The following is a 10,182-nucleotide window of genomic DNA, read 5'->3' on the forward strand; positions in this document are numbered from 1 at the left end:
TCCAATGCCAATGGCCCCCAACACAAATCCCAATCACGTGTCCCTTACAAAAGTCATAATAATTTGGAAGAAAATGCTAATAAGTATTTTCTTTAAAATATCGTTAGTTTTGTTTATATAGCTTAAGCTTCAGCAGTATTTATATTTCAAGTGGGAGAGAGTTGTGGTTCATTGATATCCAATTAAGAGATCACGTATTATTGCAGGATCACGTACAGCAACTGATGTCAAGGATACATATTTTGGAGATAATATTTGATTGTTCATTGTTTATTACTGAACACACACTAAGCTATGTATTATTACTCACCATCGGATATGCGAAAGTAGAGGTTTTTAATTTTTTTTTTTTTCTTCAACTTATATATGAGTCCTCATAGGATTGACATTACTCACAAATTATGTGGTAACGTTGTAAAATCGAATGTTTAGGGGATGGTGGCGTGTGTGTCACAAGTCACAACTGACTGCTGGAAAAAGAGATGTAATTAATGTACGGTATTGAATTAAAAAAGAAAAGGATGAGATGGATCATGATGATAAAGAAATTCATCAACTAGGCACCAAGATTAAGACCTCTAAATTCCTTCCCCCCAATTATCAAATCCACAACTTGTTTAATTTGTTGCTTACATGGACAAAGGTGGGCCCTTCACGAAGGGTGTGAGGAGGCTTTGTGCACCCTATTTAAACCCCAATCTTCCCTCCTTTCTTACAAGTTATTAGATTCCTCTCTCTCTCTCCCTCTCTCTCATTATTTTTCTTTCAATTAGTGATAGAGAAAATATGAGTTTGAAAGTGTTTTGGCTTGTGCTTATGCTTGCTCTTCTTGTACTCTGCTCAAGGATCGACATTGGCGAGGCGAGGAAAGGAAGGCATTGGAGGCCGAGGAGAGGAGCTTCCAGTGCTTCCTTGGCCAAGAAGAAAGCGAAGGGAAAGGTTGGCAATGGTGGTGGTCATCATCATCATAAGGGCGGAGCAATCAATCGGCCCAGCCCAGATCACAAACCAGTAAAACCAACCCCAACCCCAAACCCGAACCCAAGCCCGAGTCCAAAACCAGGGAAAGGAGGGTACCTACCTTCTCCACGCTCAGTTATGTTCAATGTGCTTGATTTTGGAGCAAAGGGGAATGGAGTCTCTGATGATACTAAGGTGCATGCCTACACGTGAATAGACCGATAATAAATGGCCATCTCATAATATAGTGATGGATGTATTGGAATTGCAGAATTATTTATAAAATTAAATTCTCTCCAAATTTTTGTTACTTTTATAATTTACAGTTAATGCGGACAAGAGAAACATTTCTCTTTGTCCAAAAGTTGGTAAAGAAGACAGAGGACAACATAGTTATTACAAAACTAATATCCATGGGAGAAAAGGCAAGAAAAAGTTCATGTTAGATTTTATTATGTTGTGGGTAAATAATATATGGTAAATGTTCATTAATAGTTTCCAGTTTTATTTGGTCTTGAAAGACTTTTAAGAAGGGACATTTTTATGTAAGAGAGCACAAGACTAATTTTTTTTTAAATTAATCTTTTGGTTTTGTTTTCACAATGATGTCACATGTCATGTCATGTGCTATGTCACGTGTAATACTTAGACCAATTGATCTAATTTCTTCATGTTTTTACTAAAAGCTAGAAGAGATTTGTATACCTTTTCTCTATAAAGTAAAAGAAAAGGTTAGAAAACACTGATTTAAATTCTTTTTTGCGACCTAACCATAAATTTCACCATTCAAACCATTCACGTGTAACACATATGGTTTTTATAAAAGATAGGGTCTCATACATATCTTTCCTATATATAATATACATAACATTATTTACGTTGGAGGGGCGGGGGGAAGACAATTCTGCAGGATTTTGTTGTCTTAATAATTATTATAAATTAACAATTTGTTTACTACGGATTATAGGCATTCCAGGGTGCATGGGCATCAGCTTGCAAAGTGGCGGCCTCGACAGTGCTGGTTCCATGGGGATATAAGTTCCTTGTGGGACCCATCTCCTTCTCGGGACCCTATTGCCAACCAAATATTGTATTTCAGGTATTACTGCCCTAACCTTCATTATAAAAAAAAATGCCTATAGTTCACATAATATCTTATTGATTTTGATTTGACGTCTGAATATGTAACAAGGAATCTGACCATATTCACGGGTGGCTCTCTACTCTCTAAATTCTCTCTATGCTAACTTCGACATCCCGTGAAGGGATTCATAATATTTGTTTACCTTCAAGGTGTATTGACCAATATTTGGATTCAGACGGAATAAAAACATGAAATTTTAACCAAAGAAGCTCATGTGCAGCATTCTGTCCTCACCCGCTCTTTCACATTATCGTATACTCAAATGCACAAGTTAAAATTACCACATCGTGTATTAATTATAATACAGTAGAAGGCCCATATATTGTCCTCTTTTTACAATGAAAGAAACTTACCGGCAAAATGTACAAGCGGTCCTGACGTGCGTTCCTTCGTCCATCCTTCCTCGAGAAATTCTACATGTTAATTATGACTGCGAAGAAAATAAAAATTTAGTAATCCCCTTGATGAACACCAGACTACATTATGATGGCACCTAATGGATTCAAATTGTCATAGAGAAACCCTACAGTGTTGCAAACAAATACCTTGCATCGTAACCGCAGATTTAAAATTTTCTGCAACCAAGGGTACAGAAGATTTATTGTCATAAGCAATAGACCGATTTTAGCACTGACGTTGCCATTATCTCGTTATTGTTCACAGTTGGATGGGATTATCATTGCTCCAACAAGCCCGAAGGCTTGGGGATCAGGGTTGCTGCAATGGCTCGAGTTCACAAAACTGAGAGGCATCACAATTCAAGGTCGAGGCGTCATAGAAGGAAGGGGAAGTGTTTGGTGGACATACTCACAGTGGGATGATGAACCAGTAAGTATGAACGAAGTAGTACCACTGAAAAAACTCTTCAAATGTTGCGAGAAATCTCAATTACTATAAATGCTTGCTCGCAGATAAGCACCGAGCTCAGCGGGAATATGCCAAGCATAAAACCAACAGTGAGTCACGTAACACAGCTTTTGACCTTTATAAGCATGACTATTGGGAAAAAAAAATCTGATCTCTTTTCTCTAATTACCACTTCGGCAGGCACTAAGGTTTTATGGAAGTTATAATGTAACAGTCACCGGAATAACGATCCAAAACAGCCCACAATGCCACCTCAAGTTCGATAACTGTGAAGCTGTCCAGGTCTACAATATGAGTGTCTCTTCCCCAGGAAACAGCCTCAACACCGACGGAATTCACCTCCAGAATTCAAGGAGCATCGCCATCCATCATGTCGATCTTGCCTGCGGTAATCCATCTTAATTGCCTGCAAGATAAAGTAAAAGAATTTCAAACGCTAGTTCAGGAAAAAGAAGAAAACAAAACGACAAATAAGCAAATAAGACAGTTATATCACCTTTCCAGCATTACATACCCACCACAGAACAGTAAAGCATATGTGACATTGAACTGGACAAACTGGTATCACATGCCAATGCATCTGTTTTGTTTGTTGACACAAGCGTTTTGGTTCGTTGCAACAATTCACAGGTGATGACTGCGTTTCGATCCAAACTGGATGCTCGGATGTGAAAATACACAGCATTCACTGTGGTCCTGGCCATGGAATCAGCATTGGAAGCCTTGGGAGGGACCACACGAAGGCATGTGTTTCGAACATTACTGTCCAAGACATTGACATTCATAATACCATGACTGGTGTCAGAATTAAAACCTGGCAGGTAACACCAGTTCCCAGAGCACAGCAAACTAGTCATAATTTGAATAACTGCACTCACATGAATTTCCCATTGCAGGGCGGATCCGGCTCCGTCCAGGGAGTGAAATTCACAAACATCAGAATGTATGAGGTCCAGACACCTATAATTATCGACCAGTTTTACTGTGATAAAAGCACTTGCATGAATCAAACATCAGCAGTGGCGCTTTCAGGCATTAGTTATGAAAGCATCAGAGGGACTTATACTGTCAAACCAGTGCACTTTGCCTGCAGCGACATCATTCCTTGTTCAGATATTAGCCTGTCAGAGATAGAACTCAAGCCAATACAAGAACAATACCACATGTACGACCCATTCTGCTGGCAGGCATTTGGGGAATTGTTCACTCCAACAATTCCTCCTATCTTCTGCTTGCAGAATGGTAAACCAACAAGCAACCGTATTCAATCTGGTGATGACACATGCTGATAGCAACACTTTGTGTCACGATGATATGTAAGTTTTAGAGTGTATATAAGTGCGGTCGTGAATTTCCGACCCCTTAGTACCAGCGACCAGGGCATACATGAGTTATTGCGTGTAGATACATGCCTATGCATCATGATCAATAGAGCCAGCATTTTGCTTGATTCATAATAATGCCTACTTGTAGTGTTATAATTACTTTAACACCAACGCCTGAACCAATTAAACAGGATTTGGGTTAGTGGGTTTGCGACCTAGAATTTCGTGTGCGTGTGTGTGAGAGGTAGGGGTTATGTTGGGGGTTGGGTTTTCTTTTTCTTTTTTTTTATGTAAAGAAGAATTTCTTGCTTCTGCATAATTACATAGTTGTCTGCAGTCTGCATTACAACATCATTTTGTTTTATCATGCTACCTGCAAGAGGGCTGTTTCCTTCTGGACTGCAGGACCGGGTGTGTCTGTGTGGAAATGAGGCTAGAGCTTGTGAGCTTTAATCCTATCCGTTCACCAAGAAGAAAAAGAAAAACAACAACAGTATTTCAAATCTGTGTTATAGAACTGCCATAGCATATTAAACACTAGTCCCCTACAACTTTACCCATGGCAGAGTCCCCTACAACTTTACCCATGGCAGATAGAAGTAGAAGTTAAGTTAAAGTGGTCCATTTTGAGGTTGCTAACCCACTAAACACTCAATATTCAGTCCTAATTGTTTTCTATGAGCTTTGAAATCTCATCCTTTCAGTTTCACATTTTCAAAACTGATCATATCATATCATTAAATCATATCAGTTTGTGTTCTTCACATCAGCATAGCTACGGCTTTTTAAACTCATTTCTTTGGTTTTTGATCTTGTTCGAGGGAAGATGGAAGTGGAATTGTTCTTTTTCTTTTTTTTCCCACTGCAATGTACATCTGATTATTCAATCTTGTATTGTGATTTCTACCTATAGTACTATTCTATAGTTTCAAGGCATTTCTATTTTTCTATATTTAATATTTGAGCCAAAATATATGCATGTAGGTCAAGGTTTTAAGGTATTTGTAGGCATTATTGTGTACTGTCGATCATAGTATTGGATTTAAAGCATCTCATCTGATTTAGTTGGACCTGAATGAACCTCCATATTGGATAATGACTAATACAAAAGAAACTTTTATCTTCCGAATACTAAAAGTTAATTTGAGAACCTTATATTGGAAAAATACAAAAAGAAATCAATGAATAGAAAGCTTTTCGTTGAATCTGACTTATCCCATGATAGTTCCAATCCAGAACTACTGAAAATGACAAATTTCCCGATACATATACAAAAAGGTGAATACTACGAGTTCTAACCTTGATGTATATATGTTGTAATGATCTATTTATACATTAGTTATTTGAATTTAGCCTGCCTTAGAAACTGCTAGTGGTGAACCTGCTTTAGCACTTAGCAATCATTCGCTGCTTCACTATGTATTCTTTAATCCTATTATAATCGGACATTGCAAGGGACAAGACCAAGGTCACATGAGTAAGTACAAAGGTCATTTGTGTTTCATTTCAATATGTGAATGGAGATGAGGACAAGCTTGCTCCAAATTTAATGAAGATAGGCCTCTCACTATCAATAAAATGATAAAACAAAGAAATACTTATCAAGCGGTACGAGTAAGAGCATCTTGTACCATCTCAGCCACACATACAATGAGGAAATTTCCAGATAAAGATTCACTAAAGATAAGGTCAAAAATTAGAAATAAATGTAATTGGTGATGCTGATCAAGCAAAAATTACAGCAACATAATCCTATCCGGTGAGCCAAGCCCAATAATACAATAATGGCTTAGACCCCGACATCCCATCCCGCTCCTCAACCCCCCCCCCCCCTCCTGCCGCAGCCGAATAAAACTCAAATTTCAACAAGCAGAAGTATGCAAGAACCTACAGTATCTACCATCTTCATATCCACCATTGTACGCCAACCACTAAACTTCTATTCCCAATCCAATCACTGCTATCTTCGATACTCAGGTATCTAAGAATGCTTAAGCTATTACATGCAGGATCTTATTTTGTCTTCAACCATCATCATTTCTAAATTAGTAATTATGAATCAGTCCATCTAGACAGATTTGAAAGCATATAAAAAAGTTATGAGATCAGATGTCAAGATCATAGATAAAACTTGTATAGCTATATGGAACATCATACACTGCATAGTTTTCCTTCTTATAAACCTACTTTACTCAGTCTGGACCTGTTCACAATTTCAGTGAACTTCAGGGCCGTAGGCTAAATTAACAAACTTCAGAAAGGTGAGGGGTGAAAGGTAAATTCTCCTTTTCTTCTTTCCCCTCTTCTCTGTTACTCAATTCCTTTCTTGCTCCCTTTTTCTTTTGTTCTCTTTCCTTGGCTTTAGCCTTAAAGGCTGCACCCTGGCCCCTTTCTCAGTTGCCCCTTCCTCAATCGTAGGTTTGGCCAGACGATGGCGGGGACTTTCTGGCGGCCAAGGGTAGCCGGCAGCGAGGTCCTTGCTGGAATTCTTTACGTTTCTATTACAATCTAATGAAATCTATACATAGATTACAATCTTAGAGCATGTTTAGGAACTTGGCTTATAATCCACAAATGAGTTATAAGCCAAGTGGATTATAAGCCAAAATGTTTGGTAAAAAAATTAGATTATAAGTTGCTTTCAATAGGAGGGTGATTGGCAAGTGGATGGGTTATAATCCAACGTAGTTGTCAAAATGACCAAAAAGACAGGACTCTAACTTTAAACATTGACTAGACTTTGGAATTATCATAAATGTTGAGGGGTAAACTTGACATTTAGTTGGTGAAGCTATGTGGCTTATAAGCCACCAAAAAATAAGCTAGGTTAGGGGAGCTTTTTTTTTGGGCTTATAAGTCAAACTAAGTCACTTGCCACACATGTTGCAAAGGCTTCTAAGCCAGTTTGACAAGCTGCCAATCATGCCCATAAAATCAAATCACAGCACAAACCCGTTAAATTTGAAGGACTATCGACAACTTTTCTAACTACATAAAATTTAATTTATGCGAAGCACAGAGGTTAGGTTGTACCTTGGTATGAGACATGATTTTGAGAACTAGCTAGTTCTCCTTGTTCTCTCTCCCTCTGTCTCTCTCTCTCTAACTCACCAGCTATTCAACCAAACAGTAGAGAAAGAAAATGGGAAATGGTAACATTGTGATTTTCTTTTAATGGGGAGGTAAGAGGGAGACACGTCCCATTTGCTCCCTCAACCACTAAACCTAAATTGGATGAGGGCTTAATAGGTATCAAGAGATGTCTGTGAAATTTGCAGAAACTCCCAATCAAAATTCCATTTCTAAGAAATTTTTGTCATGAGAAACTTGAAAATATTTAATTATTTAGGGGTTACTGCAGAGTACAAATCTAAATAAATAGTATGCATATATTCAACGAGTGTCCCAGAAGTGTCGGTGCACGTACGGATACGTGTTGGTTATGGGTATGGCTTGAGGATAGCATTACTCGGGCAGCACTGGTGGCAAACTTCAATCTTGTCCTTCTATTTACTTTATCTTAGACCAACCATATTTACTTTTCTGCACTAATGATCTCCATGCCCTTGCATCAAGAGACTTGGATTCATCGAAAACCGCATGATTAAAAAATCATTTTTTTGGTGTATATCCAGGAGATGAAGATCAACAGGGTGTGACATGATGAAAGGAATTTCGTCCTGCAGTAGCTGATATTCACAAGGGCTTGAAGACTTGTTCGTGTATGTAACTAGTGGTTGAAATATGAACAATATTTCAACAATCAAACAAATGAGACCACTTAATTCAGAGATTAGAGGTCTTCCTATCTCATTTCTCATCCACATGCTCTAAAGAAAGCAAAAACATGATGAGTTGTTTGGACATCATTCATTACGGTAGTCCACCATAGTTTTTTGGAAGGCCAGCAGCTCAGTTCCTTTATTCCACATATGTAGGTGCATGCATGCACGCAAGTATCGGAACTCACAACATGCATGCACACGTGAGTGTAATAGGTGGAGAACTTAGATGAACATGCAATTTTATATACCAAGATGAACAAGTTAGCATCTTATCTTAGTGGCAGTAACTATGGAGTCAGAAAGGACTTCATTACCACGCTGGAATATATTTACACATGTATCATAAAGAGGATAAGAAGAGTTTAATAAATAAAAATTAATACAATATGTAATTCTATTTAACAAAATATTATAAAGCTAGGTCAAGCTACTAGCCCAAGCTGCAACTTTTGAAAAGATGACCAATGATTCTTGAAAACACTTGTTATAATCAGAACAGTTTTACTTGGTTAAGGGAACTGATCATTCTCTCCAACGCGGATGCGATTTTGTATACTGAAAACAAAACTAGGGTACTAATGAAGTAGAGTTAAAATCTGCAGTATCTGACCGGTAATGGGATCTGAAAGTTTATTAGGTTTAAGAAAAACCAGCAACCACCTTTATCCCTTCATAATCATCAACTCTTTCTGGAGTAGGCTGCCCAGTTCTTTCTTCATATTTCTTTTCTAAGGCCTGCAGTCAACGAAAAGGTGTCCAAACATTTGATGGGGAAACAAAAAAAAGTGTGGTACAGAACATGGCAAAGCATAATATAGTTCTCCAGGTTGACTAAATATAAAGACAGACACACATGAACACACAATGTAATATGGATAAAGACGCAAAACATGCTTATTAGTGACTATGAAAAAAAATAAACCTAATGGCAACCGAAGTACAAGTATTAAATCTATGCATGGTGACTTTTTTGCAGCCCTTTTAGTTCAAATACCTGCTAATTCATAAGTGATACCATGGTCAATGATCCACCATGCATGAATTTGAGTGACCCCTATCGATATAATCGAAGTTAGCCTCAATGAATCATGACCAAAAAGGCTAATCTGCTAAATGTCCACTTTCAAATCACATATGGCTTTATTTTAGAAAAGGGATTTAAAAGATGAAAGATCCTCAGCTGTTAAAACCTTTAAAGTAAGATCGATAGACCTGAAAGAGACTGAATTGCAACCAGGGAATACTCGCTCCTTTCTGCAAACGTGATCCTAGTGACAAAAACTGCTCTACCACCAATACACATTCTCCAAATGTAAACTCAACAATATTCTAATTCAATTACTGAGTTATTAGCAAACTCTTTGAAAACAAGGAATTGCCCTGCATCCTCTGGACAAAAATGATTTCTCCCCAACATCTTGCACATGCAACAGGGTCAACTTACATTGCTATTTGGACAATCTTCCTGTTAAATCCATTACTGCTACCCTCTATAAATGTGTAGTCAAGAAACTCAATGAACATTTGCTTTTGGAACGTAAAGCATTTATCTCATACGTAAATGCTTTCGCTACTTAGGTCCAGTCACATCTCCTATTGTTACTACCTTACCATTTCACAAATTGCTTCTCTATGGGATTTAAACTTACATATGCAATTGTCCATAGTCCTTGAAGGCATATGTTAGCTGGGTTAGGTGCCTATACCAGCTAACTCCTAAAAAACAGAAAACGATCAAGTATAGATATTCAAAGGTAGACTTTCTGTTTCTGGCAAAAAAAATGCAAATAACCCATACTCCTGCGTGCAAGCTTGGGACAAATTATCCAACTTCTTGTTCGGTGTGAACAGATGTGAGCATAACATCTCATGTGATTCAAACAACCCATAACACCAGATGCTTAAAATGCATAACACTCCGTAATGGTTACATCATATACTGAAAATATCAGTCATGCAGCCTATGGAAAAAAATTTATGCTCTGAGGGTGTTGAATGAAAATAGGTTCGTTCCATGCTTATTTCAAGCTCTAAATTCGTTATCTTTGAGCTGTAGCTCAAAAGAAGAAGGTTCCTTGAGCACTTCATAGTACTTATAATC

General features: G+C 37.8%; 2 protein-coding genes and 1 long non-coding RNA gene across 3 annotated transcripts in view; 1 reads left to right on the plus strand and 2 right to left on the minus strand.

Moving 5' to 3' along the window:
* Window positions 705-4,425, plus strand: LOC109843348 (polygalacturonase At1g48100-like). The gene is made up of 7 exons (XM_020412284.1): window positions 705-1,155; window positions 1,928-2,059; window positions 2,768-2,932; window positions 3,016-3,060; window positions 3,152-3,359; window positions 3,602-3,792; window positions 3,868-4,425. Exons 1-7 carry the CDS (start codon window positions 787-789, stop codon window positions 4,258-4,260), a joined length of 1,503 nt encoding a protein of 500 aa, XP_020267873.1. The 5' UTR covers window positions 705-786; the 3' UTR covers window positions 4,261-4,425.
* Window positions 2,320-2,904, minus strand: LOC109843349. Its single transcript, XR_002247640.1, has 2 exons — window positions 2,650-2,904; window positions 2,320-2,534 (listed from the first exon to the last, which is right to left on the minus strand). It is a non-coding gene; the product is annotated as an uncharacterized LOC109843349 (long non-coding RNA).
* The window catches only part of LOC109843350 (peptide deformylase 1B, chloroplastic), a 35,253-nt gene continuing 33,495 nt past the window's right edge, over window positions 8,425-10,182 (minus strand). Inside the window, exon 6 of the mRNA XM_020412285.1 lies at window positions 8,425-8,816. Within this exon, the coding sequence (XP_020267874.1) occupies window positions 8,721-8,816 (96 nt within the window). The 3' untranslated portion in view covers window positions 8,425-8,720. The remainder of the gene's footprint in view (window positions 8,817-10,182) is intronic.

This window comes from Asparagus officinalis, chromosome 5 (genome assembly GCF_001876935.1).
Source record: "Asparagus officinalis chromosome 5, Aspof.V1, whole genome shotgun sequence".
NCBI classification, from domain to species: Eukaryota; Viridiplantae; Streptophyta; class Magnoliopsida; order Asparagales; family Asparagaceae; genus Asparagus; species Asparagus officinalis.